Source organism: Pseudorca crassidens, chromosome 14 (assembly GCF_039906515.1).
Source record: "Pseudorca crassidens isolate mPseCra1 chromosome 14, mPseCra1.hap1, whole genome shotgun sequence".
NCBI lineage: Eukaryota > Metazoa > Chordata > Mammalia > Artiodactyla > Delphinidae > Pseudorca > Pseudorca crassidens.
Genome location: NC_090309.1, coordinates 39,743,128 through 39,767,059, shown reverse-complemented (window position 1 = coordinate 39,767,059; position 23,932 = coordinate 39,743,128). Strand labels below are relative to the sequence as shown.

At 33.5% G+C, this 23,932-nt stretch overlaps 1 protein-coding gene across 7 annotated transcripts in view; it reads right to left on the bottom strand.

The window, feature by feature from the left end:
• Positions 1–23,932, bottom strand: part of USP34 (ubiquitin specific peptidase 34) — a 231,535-nt gene that overhangs the window by 69,941 nt on the left and 137,662 nt on the right. For all 7 annotated transcript variants that reach the window (XM_067704953.1, XM_067704955.1, XM_067704952.1 and 4 more), the window contains 10 exons: positions 18,812–18,912; positions 18,393–18,602; positions 15,073–15,198; positions 13,747–13,869; positions 13,535–13,618; positions 12,894–12,980; positions 7,776–7,976; positions 5,144–5,226; positions 1,321–1,361; positions 1,056–1,180 (listed from right to left, as the gene is read on the bottom strand). In XM_067704953.1, coding sequence (XP_067561054.1) covers positions 1,056–1,180; positions 1,321–1,361; positions 5,144–5,226; positions 7,776–7,976; positions 12,894–12,980; positions 13,535–13,618; positions 13,747–13,869; positions 15,073–15,198; positions 18,393–18,602; positions 18,812–18,912 — 1,181 coding nt within the window. The remainder of the gene's footprint in view (positions 1–1,055; positions 1,181–1,320; positions 1,362–5,143; positions 5,227–7,775; positions 7,977–12,893; positions 12,981–13,534; positions 13,619–13,746; positions 13,870–15,072; positions 15,199–18,392; positions 18,603–18,811; positions 18,913–23,932) is intronic.

The window sequence follows — 23,932 nt, the reverse complement described above, 5'->3', positions numbered from 1 at the left end:
TAATATGTTGGCAGAAATAACATGTTAGATGGCTTCTTTAGTAACATGTTTTAAAACACAATGTCCTGATCACATACTCATGCATCTAAATAATACATGATCAAATGAAGTACCCCAAAGTATACGGTAATATGTAAAAACATTTCAGAAATTCCCAATATGGTCATAAAAACAAACCAAGTAAATACAAGAACAGACAAATACAAAAAGGATTGAGATAAGGATATTTATAATAATTTATTTACATGATTAATTAACAGGAAAAATATTGGGTTGGCCAAAAAGTTCGTCTGAGTTTTTCTGTAAGATGCTATGGAAAAACCTGAACAAACTTGTTGGCCAACCCAGTATTTTCCGAACTAGAAGCAACTTGGAAAGTACTTAACCCAAAACATTTTACAGATTTTAGAATCTTGTCCAAGTGTCACAACAGTTACCTGGGACAGAGCCAGAACAAGAATACATATGCATTCAATACAAAGCTAATAATATTAGAAAATGTTCTCTAAAAAAGATATGAATATCGTGGCTAAGTGTATTAGTGTGTTTATACTATTTCATTCAGGAATATGGTGTGAGTAACATCAAGATACGATTGGTGAAAATTATATTGACTTCAGTGTCAACACTGAAATCAAAAGGAAATATATTGTCTCTCTTGCATCTAAGGATACACTCAAATAGAAAAAGTAAAAGAAACTTCTCTAAAATGTAAATTACAAAAATAATAATAAATAAATAAATAAATAAATAAATGCTGAAATCCTTCTCAACCCTCAGGAAAAAAAACAATTAAAAAAACCCAAAACAAAAGAATCACTCTGTTAACAAATATTGCAGAAAAAGACAAATATGAATGCTACAAAATATTTAATGTTCACACTTAAGTGTACATAGCTCAAAACACTCTAGATCTTAAAGGATTATTAAGTACCTTCCAGGCAACAGGATATATTTATGGAATCATGTTCATTTGTTTCCATTAGCTCTTTTTATCATCGATGCTAATACGAAAAAATATGAAGAGTAGTACTAATCTTCAATCTTTAGCTTACCTCAGGAATAAGGAGAGTCAATTTTTTTAGCCAGTCTTGTAAATGATCGCTGTCAGCAAGGCTAGATTTCACTAAAGAACAGCAATGAGCCCAACTCACCAAGAGCCACATTGAATAATGTGAAACTACAGAAAAATTGGAAAAAAAAAATTACTATAACGGCTTGTGCATGATGAAAACAAAATGTTCATTATTAAAGATATTATATATAGATATAACCAGTCATCCAAATCTTTATTAAAAATTAACTTTGTGGAACCCTTACCTTCATGTCTAGACCTGTGATCAGACTGAGCTTTCAAAACTCTGCAAAGTAAAAACACACCACCAGCAGTAATTAAATTCAGCAACGAACTAAAAATAACTCAATTTCTTACTACATATCCTTTAACTTTCCCTGCCCCCCAAAAGATTAGATTTTATGAAAGCTGCTAATTTATTTTCCTATGGTCTTCATTTTTAATTTAAAGAATCACTGGCAAAATCTTATTATAGCAAACATTAAATGAGTGTTTCAATTTAATAAACAAAATGTGAGTGAATCCCATACTGACTTAAGTGAACTCTCAAAAAGTGCTTAAAGATTTGGTTACGAAAGTGACGTGGCTTACAAAGAGAAAGGTTATAATGGTTTAGAGTCTAAACTTCAGACTCCTAAAAAAAAAAAAACACCCTTATGCAGTAGTCCTTGGCCTCCTGGAGTTTACAGCCTATCAGGGGAGATAAGATGAATATAAAACAAAAAAGTTAGGACATAAATATATTCTAGGAGCTAGCTGAGTAAAACAGTCAGCACATACTATTAGAAATGTGAGTTTAATCTTAATCTGTGGCATATGAAATATTCTTTCTGGCTCTAAATGTTATAGCATCTGTAACGACATTATATTCTACTCTAATAGAAAGATACGACTCACAAAAAGAAAAAAAAACATACAATGACATAAAATGCCCTTCCTTTTGTATTGTTAATGTCAATTTTCATCAGGAATGGTTAAAAGCAAATTATTGAAAAGTAGAGAAAAATAACTAATTTAATTCTATATTACTTCACCTCTATTTTTTCCCCTTGATACTTGTAGTAACTTCAATGGAAAATGTATTACCTCAATTTAAAGAAAACTAAACATTAAAAACTTTCATTTTAATAAAACCAGCATATAGGGATTTAGTATTCACCTTACAAATAAACTGTTTTTTAAAAAAAAGCACTGATCTCTAGATACCTACTTTGTTATAATTAACAAAACACCTATGAAAATCTGAAAGAGCAAGACTCATCCGTATTATTGATTTAAAATGTAAAAGGTACTAAAAAGTTAAAACTTATAAATCTAGTATTTGGCCATATTTCATGTTTAACTTTTATCATATTGGTTTAATATATTTAACTTTACCAAGAGCAACCTCCCAATCTACCTTTTAAATATGTAGCATTAGAAGATTTTGATAACAGGCAAAAAGTTCATTTTAGCTATCTTAATTGATACAAACCTCCCAGGACCATATAAACTGAAGGTGGAGGCTTATGAAAAGACAATGGTGCAGGAACAGGAGTCAAAAAAACACAAAGATTGGGGGTGGGGGGTAGGGGGCCCTCACATTACAAAGACTGTAATGAGATCTTTAAGAATGGAACTGGTAGAATAGAAATAACTGTCACAGTGAACCAGCTTGAACAGCAGCAGCTGGTATCAAACTCGCATATTTTTCGTTGTGTGAGGTTAAGAGTCAAGTGAACATTTCTTAATTCTAAAGAAATAAAAGCAGACCAAAGCAGTCACTGAACTGCCTTGTTAATCAATATATTGTGGCGTGTGGGATAGTGAGGTATATAGAATGTGTGTTAGAACGGGGGTCCCCAACCCCCGGTCCACGGACCCATACCAGTCCACATCCTGTTAGGAACTGGGCCGCACAGCAGGAGGTGAACAGAGAGCGAGCAAAGCTTTATGTGGGGCTCCCCACTGCTCACATTACCGCCTGAACCACCCCCCCACACACTCCGGTCTGTAGAAAAATTGTCTTCCGTGAAAACGGTCCCTGGTGCCAAAAAGGTTGGGGACTGCTGTGTTAAAGGACAAGGAGGAAGAGTTAAGAATTATTTAACTGGAGAGTCACTGTTACTTGGCGTATAAAATGTATTTTATCATACAAACCAAGGTCATGTTATAGCACTTTCTTTGTTTCCCCACATTATCCATTCATAAGTTTTATAAATAATGAGGTAAGGTGCCTGGCATTGATAATATAATGGTGAGCAAAATCAGATATAGTTCGTATAGAACTATACGTCCAGTGGGGTAGAGCAGATGTTGATCGAGTTATGAATGTGAATTCAACTGAGACAGACACTAAAGAAAGATACATTAAACAAGAAATAATCTTAAAATAATCATGCTACTTGTATGCAACCATTGCTTATGAAGGTGACTTTTAAAGGCATCTAAAAACAGATAACTATTAGCCATAAATAACGTTAAGCACTTTGAAATGTGTTTATATTAGCTTTGTAAATCAGTTAACAATGGCAAACTTCAGCCCAAAATGAACACCTACAGAATACAGGACTTGGAAATTAATTCTACACACTTTAACATAATTTATGTGATTATTTGAGGCATACAGAGTCAGGTCCTCATGTATTAGCAACTATCATTTATACATTATTAAAATTTTGATCATTAAAAAAAAAAGTCTCCAATGTAGCCCAAATAAATGAAATCATATTACACGTTTAAACTATATTCTTATACACATATTTCCAGCTTTATCTATTGAGGGCCTAGAAGCAAGGAAACACTAGGAGCAATGATACTATATTTTGCAGGTTCCCCACCAAAAGGAACTAGGGTTTCTTAAAGAAATGCTGATTCAACAACTAAGGCAGGGAAACTGAAAGCCCGGAAGATCTTAAAATGACGGGGGTCGGGGGGGGTGGGGGGGTGGGGGTGGGGAGTACTCCTCCCCTCCACCCAAATAATGGGGACATAGCCAAAGGACACATGAACAAACGTGAAGATGTCAACTAAGGTATAATTTGAGCAAAGTGAATAGTAATAGTAATGAATTACATTGAATGAAAAACATCCAAATTGATACTAACTAAATAAAAGGAAGAGAAAGCTCTTCGTCACGACAGAATGTCAACTAATAAACATAAAATGAATGGTAAGAGTTAGAAAATCACTAGTTTGCAAACATTATACTAATATTTAATTCAGGCAAGAATCATCACTGAATGCTAAAACTAAATGAATAAGTTTTATGAGAAGCAGGAAATTTAAACAGTTGCAAATTATCTTCCCATAGGTTACTTTTAATTAGAAAACTCAGAAACTTCATTGTAGAGAAACCTGGAGGAAACCAGATTAACTGATCAAAATTAATATCGCTAATAATAGGACAAACTGATATCACTGGGATGTACTGGGAAAGATACGTTACTTATGGAGTATTCCTGCTAAAATGTATAGTCTGAATCTGATTGTGAGGAACAATCAGGAAAACCTAAATTAAAAGGCTTTATAAAAGAATTGGCTTGTGATACTCAGAAATGTCTGTATCATGAAAGAAAGGCTAAGAAAGTATCCCCAGTTAAAGGAAATGGAAGAAATATGACTACCAAATGCAGTACGTGATCCTGGACGAGGAAAAAAATTGCTATAAAAATATTAATGGGACAATTTGAGTATGGACTATATGTTAGATAATATTATATCAATGTTAAATTTTCTAAATTTGAGTATCTTACTATAGTTGTTAGGAAATTGTCCTTGGACTTAGGAGATACACATCAAACTATTTATCAGTAAGTGATCATAATGTCTGAACTCTTACAAGATTCAGGATATGTAAATAAATGTGTGCTTGGGGATACCCACAGAAAATGCGTGCTCATGATCATTCGATAAAAACTGGCAAAATGTTGATAACAATATGCAAATCCACATGAATGATATGAGAGTTCACTAAAACACCCTAACAATTTTTCTGTTAGGTTTCAAATTTTTTTCAAATTAAAATTTTAAAACACTGTATTCTTACTCTAAATACATACAATCATAAATTATGTAAAAACTTCATACCTAGGAGCCAGATTATCATACGTATAAGCAACAGACATAAGTCGCTGAATCAAACTGGTTCCTTGGACAAGAACAAGAAATACCTTTAAAATAAAAACATTAAAAAAAATCTATAAGTACACTAAAACACAGAACTGCGTTTTAAACCAGACTCCAAATTACTTTGATTTTTATTTATAAAAGGATAGGAATATTCTTAAAATGGTTATTGGAAAATACTGTAAAAATATTAAATATTAGAAAACCAGATTTTTATAAAGAAACCTCAGAATAGCAACTTTAAAAAGAAAATATTAAAAATTTAGAAATACACAGGCGAATCCTTTCTATTTGGTCCACAGATTATCTGCATGTCACCCAATAGAGTGAGAAAAATATTATGTATTACACAAGTCAGTGGTTTTTTTGGGTGGTAGGTGAAGTAACCTTTTTCAGTTTTGAAATAAAAAAATGTCAAGCAGTGGCAGATTCCTCAACCACCCTGAAATAAACATAGAAAAGCAATATAATATACCATAGATACCAAACATGGATTCCAGATTAAAAACCTTGAGGTTCAACATTTAGTTTGCTAACTTTCAAGCTGTATGACTCTAATAAATACTGAATTTCTAGGTTCTAGTTCTTCATCTATATAATGGAAAAAAATATTTGCTAACTTAATAAAGAACTACTGAATCCCTTCTGCAGGTCAGAACCCATTCTGGGCACTAATTTTATAAAAGCACTGTTTCCATCCTGGGGAAGTTAGTCCAGTGCAGCAGAAAACATCAAAAGCACTGAAACACAATTATATGCAATGTGCCAAATGAGCAACAGAAGGGAGCAGCAACTAAACCTGTGCCTGGCAAAATAAGAAGAGTTTTAAGAAAAGCTATATTTAGGCTGGAATTGGAAGTTCAATTTGGATTCTGAACCTTCTAAAAGGCTATTAAAGGAGAACAAACGAAATAATGAATGATAGTAAATTATTAAAAGAATTAGTGTTCTTCCTTACTATTGGATGACTTTGTCTCCAGAATTAGGGTAACAAAAATTTCCCCCCAAATAGCTTAGATATACCTTCTAAGCTCTAATTAAATATTATGATAAACAAATGAAAAATATATATATTGTATGCTCTTTTTCTAAACTATAAAAATGTAACATTGGCATACGCATAAGAAAAAATATGCACATAAAAAGATTAACACATAGAACTATTAATGGTAGTGACCTATATGACTTTGGAAGGTTCACTTGTATATTCTTTTTTTTTTTTTTTGGCCACGCCACGGCTTGCGGGACCTTAGCTCCCTGACCAGGGATCGAACCTGGGCCCTCAGCAATGAAAGCACAGAGTCCTGACCACTGGACTGCCAAAGAATTCCCTCACTTGTACATTCTAAATTGTTTTCAGTAATTATGTACTTGCATAAATTTGTTAAAAAAAAAACTAGCCAATTATTTTAAAATGCCATATATGAGTATGTGTATTTTATTTCTCTATCAGTAACAACTCATTACTGTGGTGTTTCTGGAGCAGGTAGGAGGTAAGCTGCTGTCCTCAAATGGTTACAAAATGAAGAAGCGATTAAGTAAAAACTCATCTTCATCTCTCCCCAGTTCCCAGTTCACTAACAGAGACACTGGAAGGGCAAATATTTGATCACATGAATAACAGAATCCACAGCCAAAAAGAATTTTAATTTTATTGCTGGATGCATTGGTTATTGTGCCATTTTCGTTTGGCTCTAAACCTACCATACTATATATTGATACTTGCTCTGTGACATTAGGGCTGGTACATTATAAACTAAATTTCTCCTCTGCCAGCTGGCTTTCTATTGGGTTTGTCAACGTGGGATACTAGAGAGATTACTTCCTTGCTTTTTCTTTCTTTCTTTTTTTTTTTGTTTGTTTTGGCCGCACCATGCGGCTCGTGGGATCTTACTCCCTGACCAGGGATTGAACCCAGGCCCTTGGCAGTGAAAGCGTGGAGCCCTAACCACTTCACAGCCAGGGAATTTCCCCTGTTTTTCCTGTTAACATTGTTCCATAAGTATTTTAACCAGAAGAGGCAAATGATTTCAGAAGCAGTAACAGAACCACTTCCTCGGAGGCCTAAACTCCAGTTCAACAGGATCCCTCTTATAAGCTTCTCATTCCTGATAACCACAGCCTTTTACATATATTCCTCAAACCCTAGGGGTGGTGAATGGCTACTTGCCCGCATTACCTCAACATTCCATTTTTCATTTTTAGCCCTCCAACACATATGTATAAAACCAGTTCTCAATTTTAAATTTACTCTGTTGAAATATCTAGTGTGGTCTGTTTTCCTGAATGGACCCTGATACACTCAGTATAAAAATTACTGAGACCAACTAATGAACTCAATCCTACAGTTAGATAACATTAAAATGGCACAAGATTAATGCACTCCTGCATTTTGGATGATGAACTGAAAAGTATTACTGCTTCGTAATTTCTACTGCTTTAAAATGAAGGCATTGCTTCTGCTGTTAGGTCATACTGTGGTAATCTAGGATAGCATCTCATAGACATTATTCATTTTGTAAAAACAAAAATATACAAGCTCTCTTAGAAGACAAATAAAATTCATTACTACATGGTGACTTTTGTACTTTACCTCTGTTAATCTTGGTATATGAAGACCCTTGGCATGATCACCAGCAGCCTTTCTCGATTTCCCAGGCCATGTTCTTTTCCTATGGCTTTCTGCTATACCAGACCAGGCAAAGACATCATGATAAGCTAAATCCAAATCGGATGGATCTACTGCAAACTGGCATATTAACTTCAGCAAGCAAGCAAGACAGTCTAGCTGCCACTGTGGATAAGAAGAAAATATCATTTTTGCATTTCTATCAAGAAAGAATCATACAAATATATGTAATAGAGATATACAGGATGTAAAAAAATATTGCTTGCAATGTACTACAATTTTAAAAATTATTAAAATAATAATAAAGATATTTACCTACAAAATCAGCATTGAGAGCAAAAATACTGGAAGCTGTCTCTCCACCTAAGTGGCATATACTCTGCTATTTGGGAGTGAAAGCAATTCTCAATAATTCTAGAAAATTATTCAACTGAAAAATTTGCACTGTATATATGTATATTTAAAATAAAACAAGCATTTCATCAGTAAAATACTGTTTAGTATGAAAAGTAAAATTTCTGATTTAAAGCTCTACTTTAAAATTTTTAAAATAAAGCAATTCCTTCAAATAAATTAATAAGAATATCACCTATGTATGAGAGCTTCAGAGCTTTCTCTTCAATGGTCCTTGTTCTCCTCTTTTCCTAATACCACTACTAAGTGTTATAACTATACCAATATGCCAAGAAACAGAGCAATACTATATAATTGATTTTCAAGAAAAGTACCAGGAAATTTCAGTGAGAAAAAAAGTCTTTTCAACAAACAGTGCTAGAAAAATTGGAGAGCCATATGGAAAAAATAAAATAAAACCTCAACCTCACTCTACATATACAAAAGTTAACTCAAAATATAACACAGACCTAAATGTAAAAGATAACTATAAAATTTACAGAAGAACACACAGGAGAAAATCTCTGTGACCTTGGAAAAATGATTTCTTAGCTAGGATATAAATTTTGTTAAAATTTAAAACTTCTCTGCTTAAAAGATACTGTAAATATAAAGAAAAAGCAAGCTACACATTGAATGCAAATATTCCTAATACATATATCTGACCAAAAAACTTGTCCAACTGATTAAGGAAAAAAGTCTTATAGCTCTTTACAAAGAAAAAAAAAAAACAGGGGGCTTCCCTGGTGGCAGAGTGGTTAAGAATCCACCTGCCAATGCAGGGGACACGGGTTCAATCCCTGGTTCGGGAAGATCCCACATGCCACAGAGCAACTAAGCCCGTGTGCCACAACTACTGAGCCTGCGTACACAACTACTGAAGCCCATGCGCCTAGAGCCTGTGCTCCGCAACAAGAGAAGCCACCACAATGAGAAGCCCGTGCACCACAACGAACAGTAGACCCTGCTTGCCACAACTAGAGAAAGCCCATGCACAGCAACAAAGACCCAACGCAGCCAAAAATAAAATAAATGAAAAGAAAAAAACCCAAAGAAACGAAAGCAAACAAATCAAAACAAAAACCCCCAGGATATAAAGACACTTCACAAAAGAAGATAAAAAACATGGTCAATATGAAACTTATGGAATATAATGAAAGCAATGCTAATGGGGAAATTTATAAATGTAAATGTTTACATTAAAAAAAAGAAAAATTCTTACCAACAATCTAACTTTACAGCTTAATGAACTAGAAAAAGAAGACAAACTAAACCTGAAGCTAGCAGTAGAAAGAAGGAAATAATAAAGATCAGAGCAGAGGTAAACAAAACAGGGAATAGAAAAACCTAGAGAAAAATCAGTGAAAATCAAAGCTGGTTATTCGAAAAGAACGAAATTGACAAACTTTTAGCTAGAAGGACTAACAAAAAATAAAAGTCAAATTACTAAAATCACAGTAGGAACATTTCAACTAATTCTAGAGATAGAAAGGATTGTAAGAGAGTACTATGAACAACTGTTGTATGCCCCAAAACTGGATACCTTACATGAAATGAACAAATTCCTAGAAACACAAAACTTACCAGGACTCAATCACAAAAAAATAGAAAATCTGAGCAGACTTATAATTAGTGAGGAGATTGAATCAGTTATCAAAAATCTCCCAAAAAAGAAAAGTTCTGGACCTGGCAGCTTCACTAGTAAATTCTAACAAACGTTTAAAGAAGAACTAATACCAACGATCCTCAAACTCTTCCAAAAAACTGAAGAGGGAACTTCCCAACTCATTCGATGAAGTGAGCATTAACCCTCATACCAAAGCCAGACAAAAGACACTGTCCTCAACAAAATATTAGCAAACAGAATTCAGCAACATATTAAAAGGATTATACACCATGATCAAGTGGGATTTATTCTTAGAATGCAAGGATGGTTCCACATAGCAATGATCAATGTAAATACTCCAGATTAACAAAATGAAGGAAAAGACTACATCATCTCAATTAATGCAGAAAAAGCATTTGACAAAATTCAACACACTTTCATGATAAAAATACTCAACAAAATAGAAACAGAAGGAAACTACCGCAGCATAATAAAAGCCATATATGAAAAATCCATAGTGAAAATCATACTCAATGGTGAAAGACTGAAAGCTTTTCCTCTAAGATCAGGAACAAGGCAAGGACACTTGCTTTCACCACTTCTATTCAACACAGTAATGGAAGCTTTGGCCTAAGCAATACACCAGAAAAATAAAAGGCATCAAAATTGGAAAGAAAGAAGTAAATTTATCTGTTTTTGATGTAGAAAACCGTAAAGACTCCATATAAAGGCTCTTAAAACTAGTAAATAATTTCAGCAAAGTAGAAGGATACAAAGTCAACGTACAGAATTCAGTTGCATTCCTATACGTGAACAATGAACAATATGAAAGGGAAATTAAAAAAACAATTCCATTTACAATAGCATCAAAAAGAATAAAATACTTAGGAATGAACTTAACCAAGGAGTTTAAAGACTTCTACAATGAAAGCTACAAAAAACTGCTCCAAGAAATTAAAGACAAATAAATGGAAACACATCCCGTGTTCACGAACTGGAAGACTTATTAAAATATCAATACTACCCAAAGTGACCTACAGATTCAATGCAATCCCTACCAAAATCCTAATGATGTTTTTTGCAGAAACAGAAAAATCCATTCTAAAATTCACAAGGAATCTCAAGGGACTCCAAATAGACAAACAATCTTACAAGAAAAGAACAAAACTGGAAGACTCACATTTTCTGATTTCAAAACTTACTACAAAGCTACAGTAATCAATACAGTGTAGTACTGGCATAAAGATAGACAAAAAAATAAAAGGAATGGAATAGAGAGCCTGAAAATAAACCCTCACGAAAATGTTCAAACGATTTTTGAAAAGAGTACCAAGACCATTCACTGTGGGGAAAAGGAGTCTTTTCAAGAAAATATGCTGGGAAACCTGGATCTCCACATGCAAAAGAATGAAGTTGAACCCTTACCTAACACCATATACAACAATTAACTCAAAATGAATCAAGGATCTAAATATAAGACCTAAAACAATAAATAAGACCTAAAACAATAAATCTCAATAAATAAATCTCTGTGAAGAAAACACAGAACAAAAGTGCCATGACACTGTATTTGGCAATAATTTCTTGGATAGTACACCAAAGGCTTAGGTAACAAAAGAAAAAATGGACAAATTGGACTTCATGAAAATCTTGAAATTTTGTTCATCATGTAAGAGTATCCACAGTACCCTATAATATATTGAGAGATACATTATAAATATGGGATCTCAGTTGACTTGAAAGCCATCTGTGTTGCCAGGCTACAATGTGTCCCATGTAGCAGTAAATTTTTCTTAATACTTCATAAAAGTGTCCACAATTTTAAAGGAAACAAAGAGAGAAAATCTTTAGCATATGATTACCTGTAAACTTTATTCAAAGCTAAACTTAGAGCAGTTTATAAACAAAAGTCCTATAAACGACACACAACTACTCATTAAAGATTTAAAATTCTCCCACTTTGCCAAAGAACTAAAAGTCACCTTATAATTCTGAGAGATCACTGAGACAACAAAGACAATACAATAAAACACAACAGACATTTCAGTTCTAAGAGACAGAAAACAATTACTGTAGTAGAGGTATCTATTCTAAAAAGGAAAATATCTGTAGCAAAATATATAAAATAAAAATGGCAAAAAGTATTGAAAGCAATGATAAGATTAACAAAATCTTGGTAGATAGTAATATGCTTAAATGTATTTTCTTTCATTAATATCTTGGATATATCAGCATTTGACAGTAAATCAAGAATATCTGACTCCTAGGTTCTAAAATAATTCTAAAAAGCAAGTACTAAGAAATTAAAATTTGAATGCAATGTTTGATAATGCTATTCTGCTTTGCTGGAGGTCAGGAAATGAGCATCCTTTCCATTTAATACAAAACTGGATTCACAGTTTGGTCCAGCATTATGAATTTTTAAATATTCCATAATTTTATTTTCCTAACATTATAGGACAGTGCTTTGTCAAGTTAACAGTGATAAAGTACCATCTTCTAAAACTTCCATTTTGTTAAGGATCAAAAATTTTGTAAAATACTATTAAAAAATACACTGCGGCAATGTCCACTTGCTATAAAAATTTCTAAAGGCTTATTTACTCTCAAGTCCTGTACCTTTTTCATTGCCGACTAGTCACAAATGGTCTGGAAATACATTTTTCAGTAGTGTTGCTTAAAGGAAGAAATGGTCAAAACAAAATGAAATGAAGAAAAAGGATGTTTTCAAAAAAATGAAGACATAAAACCAAGTTTTTCTTAAAAAGCATCCAAATTTTAAGACTATGTAAATATTAATATATAGTTTACCAAACTAATGGAAAAATGTTCATGAATTACCTATAGTTCAGAGTCATTAATATTATCACTTAAATTTTTTTAACTGAGTTGACATGGAGAACTCTTATTGCATAATTAGTTTATCAGATTCCTTATTTTTTCTTAAATTTATTTCTACTGTACTCCACACTTTCCTTTACTAAAATAAAGTTTGCAGCAAACGTTACACTTGCCAATGGTTCATGGAAGTGACTCACTGGGGTAACTACTGCAACTTGTTGAAAATGTGAATTTTCACTTACCACAGTCCAGGATTCCTGCTCTTTTGGCTCTAGAATTCCAGAATTAAAAATTTCTAATAACTGTTGAAGCCCTCCAGCAGCAACAAACTGTAAGCAATTGTGAGAGTAATGGTAAGAGGAAAGAGCTACATGATGTAGTAAAGATCTGCTTTTTGATTCAGTAACTGGGTGTGTGTGTATGTCTGTGTGTGTAAGTAAAATATTATGTATCTTTCATATAAGAAATTATTCTTTGATAAATAACCAATATAACGTCTATACAATATAACGTCTATATAACCAATATAACGTCTATACAATAAAGTAACAGCAAACAACTAATTTTCAAGAATTTTTTTTAAAGATTCTTATAAAAATTTATATACATATCTTTGTATTCCATTAACCATTTAATCCCAGGCACTGGGATGTCCTAACACAGTATTCCAATGAAGGAGAAAAAATAATAAGTGCTAAAAATAGGAGCACCAAAGCATTAAATAATCTCAGTTTATTTATTACTGTGATTAGAGTAATACATAATTTTTAAACTATGCTTTATTTAAATGGTAAGTTAGTTTAAAACAATAATTATGGTAACTTCTGGAAAATTAGAGATGAATTATTTTTACCAATACACTGCAAAACATATATGATCAAACCTTGCAACTCCAGGAATTTTTACTATTTTCCACTTGATCCTCACTTGAATCATCTGAATCTGGATAAAGATCACTATAACTTCCCTGTGGGAATGGCAGAAATAAATAAATAAATAAGGAAGGGTGGCAGGAGAATTAAAAGATAACGTACTCTGGAATTTTGCTCCAAAGAGAAAACAAATGTTTAATGATAATAATGGAAAAGCAATTACCGTTGACTCTCTTCTTATTCTTCTGTTAGGTTTTCCCAGTGCTTCGATAATTTCCAGGGCATATAATAGCTTGTGAGCACTCTTAATTTTGAGCAGTTCTTTCCAATTAAGTCCATCATTACACTTAAATTAAAAAAAGAAACACAGGTTTCTCCAACCAACTTACCAAGAGACCCCCCCCCAAAAAAAAACTAAAGAAAATGACACTATATAAAAACTCAAATATTACATATATATTGAAATATGTTCAAACAAGTGAAGACCAATTATATAATTGGTACTAATTATATGCTTAAAACACCAATTATTCATTAAATTTTGTTAAAATTAATACACAACAGCAGCATAGGAAAAAACTGTATGTTAACCTCCACAACAGTTGAGGTAATTTGCCATCTTCCCAATGAAAAACACATTGCAGCATAATTGAATGTGTGAACTTTTAAGGATACAGAAGCAGTACAGTGTGTATTTAATATTTATGTGACACCTACTCATTTAAAAAGTCATATACAAATACATAAACTTTAAAATATTGTTCTTTTCTACTCGCAATTTATAAAGTGTTATTCACACTTAATGTGCATCCTTTGACAACGATATTATTATTAGAGCTACAATGAGTCATCAACCACCATTTTCTAAGCCCATCTTCTTCACTTCCAAGTCATTTGAAATACAAGACCCTGAGAAATCACATAACAACGTCCCAAATCATAGATAACATTAGCATAACATTAGGACATTGTTTTTCCATTAGTCCTATAGGTGTTCTGTTGGTATCCCCACTAAGTAACTCCTTAATATATAGCTTTTAAAAATAATCTTTAATTTTAACAGACATCTTTACAAAGATATATAACACTTAATACATGTGAGGTCATGCCTCTGGGAATATTAATATATATTAAATTTCTTTGACTCCTTTTTTCTCTATTTCTACCAGTTGACTTGTATAAGCAGCCAAAACAAGCCCTGAAGCAATGTCATTAAATCACAGGGTATTTTCTCTAAACGTTACTTTTTGTTGTCAAAAACAAAGCAATATTCAGAACATTAAGTAATATGAAAAAACACTAATATAAAGGCAAATTCACTGTTTTCTAAAGATAATTTTAGAGAAAATCCTTGCCTTGTATTTAGCCCATATTATTCAATCTCACTAATAATTAAATATATGAACATTAAAATGAACTGGCACTTTTTACCTATTAAATGGGCAAAATTTTACTGAGGTTACCAGTCAACAAGCACTCTCATACACTACCAGTAGGAATGTAAACTGGTACCATCCTCCAGGGAAGTAAAAATATTTTGTGGACTTACCTGTTCATCTGAGATATTCTGGAATGCCATCAACATGTTAGGACATGTAGGAAGAAGCATCAGTAGCTCCCATACACGCCTAGAGAGGTTTTCTGCATGAAGATGAAGTTCTTCACATCTTAAGCTCTATACAAATAAGAGGAACTGCTTATCAAGACAGATCAGTTTTTTGAAACATCTAAACTTAAGTTTGATCTGCATAAAATCACTAATTATCATATTTGATATTTTTAAATCTTACTTTAAAAGTGAGAATAAAGCATTTGTTACACAGTAAATAAATTTATTCAATAAATTAAGTTATGTCAAAGTAGTGGTTTTTCAACTTGTTACTGAACACTTTTCTGGGAAAAAGTGATCTGCAAGTCTGGCCACTTTCCTCAGAAAAACTTTTCAAACAAAAGTGAAAATGTCTGTTTTATAAAGCCAACAAGTAAATTTCAATAAGACTATCATCTATTTCTTCCCTGCAGGTCACTATTCTAAGAATGACAAAGACCTGGAAAATTAAATCCCTGACCTTACATTTGGGAAAAGAGTACACCTGTTTCTCTTATTTCGCTAATCCATGCCTTCCTTATATTCCAGTCTCAGACAAGCAGAGATTAAGAGAAAAGCAAACAATTTTAAAGAACCTACTTTTTTCCATTATCGTTTGTTAAATTTGAACTCTCTAAGGTACTGAGATAACAGTAAGCTAAAGAATATTACAGAAGGTATGTAAGAAATAGGCAACTTTCTTTTTTTTTTTTTTAATTAAAGCACAACCCAAGAGGTAAACAAGCAGCAAAAGCTAAAGCAGCAGAAGTTTTGGAATGTTCCAAAGTATGAATTTGTATAGTATTATTCTACTACTAGCTGTTGTCATAATGATTCTGAGGTATTATACAGTATAAGGGATGCCAAAGGAATCTTCTTACACATCTACAAAAAGTAATTTCGTTCTTTTTGTACAATGGTATAAAGCTAATATACTTTGAAGGCAAGAGAATCTTAGAGACAGGAGTTTCAAAGTAAACTTTGCTTTTCACAGCCCTGATGAAGAAAGAGAAGCAACCCAAGTAACACTTCTAGTTTATTTGGGGACAAGGCACTGAGAGTTCTTCAGTGAAATAAAATTCATTCCTTTGTAAACATCCAGTTTAAAAAAGAGAAGGTGGGGAGAGAGGGAGGAAAGGAGGAAGGGACTGAACTCTGTGCAAAAAATTATTTGAAGAAAAAAAAATCTCCCAGGTGTATAAGACTATGTTCTACATTATGACTGAAAGGCCCTACAATATGGGTCATACACAGTGGAGATCCTTTATTCTTCTGGTAATCCTCTTCAAGACTGAACCGGTCTTGTTCAACAAAGAAACCCCACGCCACCAATGGCATACTTGTCACCAAGTTCAATAATATAACTGTCCCAAAATGAATGCTCTCTCTCTGGTTTAGGCCTCAAATGGACAATTACAATGACCTACTAACTGGCTCTTGTACCTCTGGTCTTTGTTTTCTCTAATATAATCCTCCACACTAACACCAAAACTTTGTTTCTGAAAGTCCAAAAAAGATCTCATTTTGTTGTTTTAAAATCTTCCATGATAACAGCCATCTATTTTACTAAGAATAAAAACCTCTTAAGGTCCTTTGTGGTATAGCTTACAATCTCCCTTTCTGTCCTTATATTTGAATTACATCATACTCACACTCCCAATTTTTCAATCATGCCATTCACTTTTCTGTGACTCTGTAATGCTTCTCTTCCTTCTTTTATCAGCAGTTGGACCCAATTTAAATAACTCCTCTTTTACAGAAATCTTCCCCAAATTTTTGTTTACTGCTTATGTTCCCATAACACACTGTGTAGAACACTAGCACCCTCCTGGAAAATTGGGAAATTCTTATAATTATCTTTCTTTTAAACTGGCAATACACTGCTGACATGAAGTAAAAGGTTATTAAGTATTTATGGCATAAAATTTAACAGGTGAGGAAATGAAGGTTTATGGACATCTATTATTGATTATTCTGCTTGAACAAAAAGGGGATTTCTTAGGAATTTAAGAATATGCCACCACAAAAGAAACCAGGTTATGGGGAACAGATGACTCAATTTGGTCATTCATGACCAAACACATTCTGGAAACATAGAAAGAAGCCACTTAACATTGTTGGGAAAGAAATAACAGTTAGCCTAACATAAGGAAAGTCATAAAAGCACCACTATTTTATTTGCCACTCAGTCTCAAAATAATGATTCTTCCAAGAAAGATGGTGCCCTGAAACAGAATGGCGGCAGTGGAAATAAATTAAGTGGACAACAGGTCAAAACAACATTACTTGTGGTAGATTGGATTAGAAGTAGGGATAGACTCGGGTTCAGGAAGAAGAAAAACAGAGATGGCATCCAGGTTTCTGGCATGAGCAACTGGGTGGATTCCAGTTGAATGAAGAAGAATGGATGCCTATGGGACATCAAGTGGAAGCATCAAGTAAACAACTGGATATATGAGTTTGGAACTCAGAGAAGAGGTTTGGTCTGCAGAACTAAGTTTGTGAGTCATCACTAAAAAGATGTTATTTAAAGTCAATTCTTCCTTGGACTACTACATTAGGTTCCTTACTGTTTCTTCTATTCTTGCCAAACAAACCTATTACCTTTAAGTCAAAAATCAAAACATATGTCTCTCTCTCTGCTTAAAATACTTCAATGCTGTCCACTTTACTTTGAGTGAACTGGAAATAGCCTGCCATGGCCAGTTTGACTCTGTTTATCTTTTCATTTCATTCCCCTCATTTTACTCTCCCACTACCTTCCACACTCTACTTACCAGCTCCCAAACAATTCCCAGACCTGCCTAACTCCTTCTTACATCAAGGGCTTCAGGAATCAGTTTACTTTATCCAGATCATTCCTCATCCACTTCATTTAGTAGGCTCCTTTTCACCCTGCAAGCTCAGATTTATATGGTCTCCCTCAGAGAAACCTTCCTTGACCAAATAAAATATAAACAGTCTGTCTATCACCAGTCCTTAATAATGGCAAGTCGTAGCAACTATCTCTACCGGAAACTATTTATCTGTTAGTTTACTTGAAACTATCTGTTAGGCATGTCAATTACCTGTCTTCCCCACTGGATTCAATGAAGGCTGAAACTGTGTCTATTTTGATCCTTGTGAACAGCACGCCTGGGATATATTAAGTACTTAAATAGTTAATGAATTAATAAACTGATTCCTTGGTTTTATTGCTTTTAAGAGATTACTGAGAAAATTATTTTCCACTCAACAGAAAGACAAAACAAGATTTTGTGAAAATGAAATGATATAGTCACCTCACTATCTTCAACTGCCATTTTTCCTGAGGGTGGTTTAAATGATGCAAGCATCTCTAATAAATCAAAAAGAGTAGTTAAATGAGGTTCTTGTAAAAGCAAAAGCATCGGAATGTTGTCCTTCTGAGGGGGTGGTAGGCAAGATGCTGGCAGCTGAACACCTTCCCCTTTCCGTTCTCTCCTTGGTGCACCCAAAGATACAAATACCATCTATAAAAACAGGAGCAACAGGGGGGAAAAAATCAACACATAATTAGACATATCAAGTTTTTGGTTTAATAAATCTGTGAGGTAGGAAATAACTTCCCTTACAATTTTAACAAAAGCAGTAAGAACTGTTTTTGAACTGTATCTTCAACTAAATAACTATTGACTATAAGTCAACAGATGATTAAAACTCAAACCACATTTACGCGTACCTGCATGTCCTTAAAACCAAGCTCATGAAGTGCTTTCTCATCATAATCTGTTGTTAATTCATGTCCAGATGAAATCATCCTGACTGGTCCCATAAGGCCTCCTTAAAAACAGAAAACATAAGTGAACTTTTTTATAAGAGTTAACTTACTTGCCAACATGAATACACAGTTATAGTAATTAATTCCACTGGACATTAAGCTTAAATAGAATTCTTGAGTGCAGAAGAAACAGAGCCAAGCATACTTCTTATATTATTTTCTGTTGTCTGATGTTAGCCTTAGGCAGTAAAAATTATAAGAAAATCCTCCTTTAGCACCACTCCAATAAGATCAATTCCTGCTTGCTTAATAATATGAAAATTTTTACAAGTAAAAAACACTACAGAGCTTTCTGGGAACCTACAGCTTTTCCCCTTAGCAATACATGCAGGAGAAACAGATTCATTAATGCCTTAGTTCACAAGTAACCAGCATGTATTTATAATGATCGAGTTTTCTCTTCCCTGTTACTACCTATCAACACAAAATAGATTATATGGCAGAAAAAAAGTTCTGACAAGAAACGAAAAAAGATGAGCTACAACATTCTAGATTACAGTAAGCTCAACGAACTCAATAGACTGAGGCAATTCATTTCTAGAATTCATAAGTCCTCTTTGCTTCAACTTCATTTCCCACCATTGTCCCTACCAAAATATGCTTTAGCCACACAAGCATGTTCTTTCTTGAAAGCATCAAGCATGTTCCCATCTCAAGGTCTAAGATGCTCCTCCCCAGGAATGCATATGGATCATTCCCACAGTTCAAGTCTTTCATCAAATGTGAGCTCTAAAAGGCCTTCCTCCTAACTACTCAATCTAAAAAGCCTCATCTCACTATTAATCCCTTACTCTGCTTTATCTTTCTGTAAAGCACTTATTAGCATCTGATATTATATTTAAGTATCTGTCTCCCCCACTAAAAAAAACCCAACCCAGTTCCACAAAGGCACACATGTATTCCCAGCATTAGAACAGCAGGCATTCAAATTAATTATTGTTTAATCCATGAAAAAAAAGTTTTTTTAAAGAAAATGCTGGACAGAGGAAGAAAGTTAAGCAAAATGATGAAATATCTGATGAATAATTAAACTCAAATATTGTTAAATTTTATTAACTTAATGTAGGAAAATTCCATTGGATAGGCACTAACCAACTATTTTCAGGAATGAGTGAAGCACGATTACTGCTTTCCACAACAACACATAACGTTTTAAAATTACCTTTTCCCTCCACTCAAGTAAGAAAATTCTACCTGAAAATATTTCAAACACAGGAAAGGAAAATGAGTTCCTCCAGTAAGATTCATTTCAGTATTTTTCCTTAAATATAACTGTTGTGTATGGGACTTCCCTGGTGGTCCAGTGGGCAAGACTCCATGCTCCCAATGCAGGGGGCCCGGTTTGATCCCTGGCTGGGGAACTACAACCCGCATGCATGCCGCAACTAAGAGTCTGCATGCCACAACTAAGAGTCTGCATGCCGCAACTAAGACCCGCGGCAGCATGCATAAATAAATAAAATTATATATTAAAAAAATATATAATTGTTGTGTAGCAAAATTGCTAATTGTTGTGTAGCTAAACCTATGTTTTTTTCCCTTCTTGTTATTTCTAAGCCTAGAAACCTTGGCCCTCCCAAAAGTTTGATAAATTTTCAATCCTATATCTTCTGAATTGTCCTAGAGTTTATTGTGTGTATGCACGCGCATGTGTGTATAAAAAATACTTTAAGTTCATCCTGAACATGAGAGAAGCAGGGTTTTTCTTTCTGCCCCTAAACCGAACATCTCATAAGACTATTTCTTTGCTATCTATTGTGATTTAATTAACACTCTTTATGAGATAATATTGTAGTTTTTAAATGTATAATAGCTAGTATTGAAATTCATCTATTATCCTTTCAGGTTTTCCTCTCAGAACTTCTGATACTGTTTAGTTTATTCACACAGTTTATTATTCAGAGTAGTTTCATCCAATTTAAAGTAAAAATTCATTCAGATTTAGGTAAAATATATTAAGAAATTAACATGGCATCTCTACAATATTTTATATAGAGATGCTAGGTATAATCACTTATTCAAGTGTTCATTTACATATCTCAAAAATGTTTTAGTCTCATATATTCCACAAACACGTCACACTAAGAGTACCCTAACTAGGGACTTCCCTGGTGGTCCAGTGGTTAGGTTCCACCACTTTCACTGCCACTGCCCTGGGTTCAATCCCTGGTCAGGAACTAAGATCCCACAAGCCACGTGCAGCAAAACAAACAAACAAGTATCTTATGTTTGTTAAATTGCTACAAAACACTTGATTTCTTTAGTTTCCTATTCATCATTATATTACCCTCAAATTATCACTGAGTTCCCTCTTCTGATAGTAATGTTTTATCCAAATCATTTAAAATTAGTGCTTAAGAAAAACATGGGCTACTAGATGAACAGAAACTCTATATTAAACTTTTAATACTTCGGTAGATTTTTATTAATAAAATTTCTTTTCTATGTTACTGAGATAATCTAATAAATCTATGACTGTTCATCTTTTTACAATAGTGAGATAAAACATCCTTAGTAGTGATGTATTGCTAAGATAATATGGAGTTGATTTGCTTCCCAGTTTGTTAGAGACCCTAAGCATGCACGACTTTGTTACAAAATAGAACTAAGATGGCTAGCAGTTTATCTAGGATTTTGGACTCTATTTGATATGTGAATTAGGCCTACATGTTGTGTACATAACGTATCAACTTTCAATTATAACGGCTGAATTGGTTTTTACAGTTAACTGAGCAGCTTTCTATGTTCTACTACTTTTGAGGATCTTTTTTAACTTAAGAATTGCTTATTCCTTAACGGTTCTCGAAAAAGTTGCTATCTTTAAAAAATTTAGTATCTTTTTTTAAAAAATTAATTTATTTTTTGGCTGCATTGGATCTTCGCTGCTGTGTGCAGGCTTTCTCTAATTGTGGTGGGAAGGGGCTATTCTTCGTTGCGGTGCATGGGCTTCTCACTGCAGTGGCTTCTCTTGCTGCGGAGCACGGGCTCTAGGGTGCACGGCCTTCAGTAGCTGTGGCACGTGGGCTCAGTAGTTGTGGCTCCTGGGTTCAACAGAGCAGGCTCAGTAGTTGTGGCACACAGGCTTAGCATCCGCGGCATGTGGGATCTCCCCAGACCAGGGCTCGAACCTGTGTCCCCTGCACTGGCAGGCAGATTCTTAACCACTGTGCCACCAAGGAAGTCCCCCAAAATTTAATATATTAATGCAATGAATGTTTCAAAACAAGAAAAGGAAAAAGAAATCTTAGAAATTCTTAGGTTATGATGATATATTAAACAACACATATCTAATTTTTATCCTCTGAAGCTGCAATAAAGTAAATTTTAAAAATTTTACAAACATCTGACAGGGAAAAAAAGAGAACAGATAATAGCAAACAAGTTTGCAAGCTGGAAATCAAATGCACTTACAGTTACTATCAAGACCTCAAAAAGATAAATCCTAAGCCAGACACAAATTTATAATCCATAATCTGACTTATACTGATTTGGCACAGGAACAAGATCAACACCTGACAAAGGAGGGAAAGAGAAGAGGGATCGAAGCAGTAGAAAGAGAAGGAAAAGAAAAAGAGAGAAGAAGAAGAAAAGAAAAGGAATAAAGGAAAAGAACAGAACCTCAGTGATCTATGAGGCACTAACAAACAGACTAAGATACATTTAATTAGAAGCCCAGAAATTATGGTGAAGGGTAAGGAAAAAGAAAAAAATATTTGAAAAAATATATAATTGCTAACCTTTTTCGAATTTGATAAATGTTATAAATACACAACAGACCCAGAAGCTGAACTAAACCCAAGCTGCATAACACAAAAACACAACAAGGCACATTAATAATCAAACTGCTGAAAATCAATGTTAAAGAAAAATCTTTAAAACGAAGCACAGTTAAAAAGACACATTGTATACAAAGGATGAAAGATAAGAAAAACCACAGACTTTTGGTCAGAAACTTTGCAAGCCAAATGATAATGGGAAATTTTTTTATGAAGTCCTGAAAGAAAAAAAATTTCTTTACCTAGAATTCTATATCCAGTGAAAATTTCTTTCAAAATTGAAGGCAAAACAAACTTTTTATTCAAACAAAAAAAGCTTGAGAAAATTCATCACCAGATCTGCAACATAAACATTTTTAAGGGAAATTCATTAGAAAGAGGAAGAAAAAAGAAAGCAAATGGAAAATTTTCAATCTATACGTAGGAATAAAGAATGCCAGAGTGGTAAATATAAGGTTAAAGACGAGATGAGATTAACAGAAAATAATGAGGTAATTAGCTAAACATTCTAATTGAAATGCAGGCAACATCAGTCTGGATTTTTAAAGATTCAACAATTAAGGAAAGAAAAAACCCCAATATTCTCAAAAAGATATCTCAACTAAGATAACAGGAGTACTCTGAGGACACAAAACAGATGTCTGATATTAAAAGCATGACAGCAAAAATGAAAAACTCAAAAGAATTGTAAAATAAAGTTGAGAACATCTCTCAGGAAGTTAACACTCAAAGAAATGAACCATAGGAAAGAAAAGATAAGTAAATTAGGAATAGTCCAAGAGATGAAACACGTAGATAAAGAATTTAGAGATAAATGATAAAACAGAACACAGGAAGACTAATTCAAGAAAATTTCCCCGAACTTAAAGATACAACTTGCCAAACTAAAATGGACCTCTAAATATTAAAGTACCCATTACAATTGTTGAAAACAGATCCATACTCAGGCCTAGTATTGTAAAATTTCAGAATATTAGGAACAAGAAGATTCATTAAGCTCTAGAAGAGGAAAAAAAAATTGGATGTGTAAAAAAGTATCAGAATGGCTTCATAATTCTAAACAGCAATAACAGAACCACAAAACACAATGTAGTAATATCTCTAAAATTCTGAAACAAAATTGTTTCCAATCTAGAATTCTATACCCAGCCAAATCACCACTTAAAGTATGGGAAATGTATTTTTGATCATTCAAAGAATCACAGACTTTACCCCATATCATCATTCTCTCAAGAAGCTACTGGAC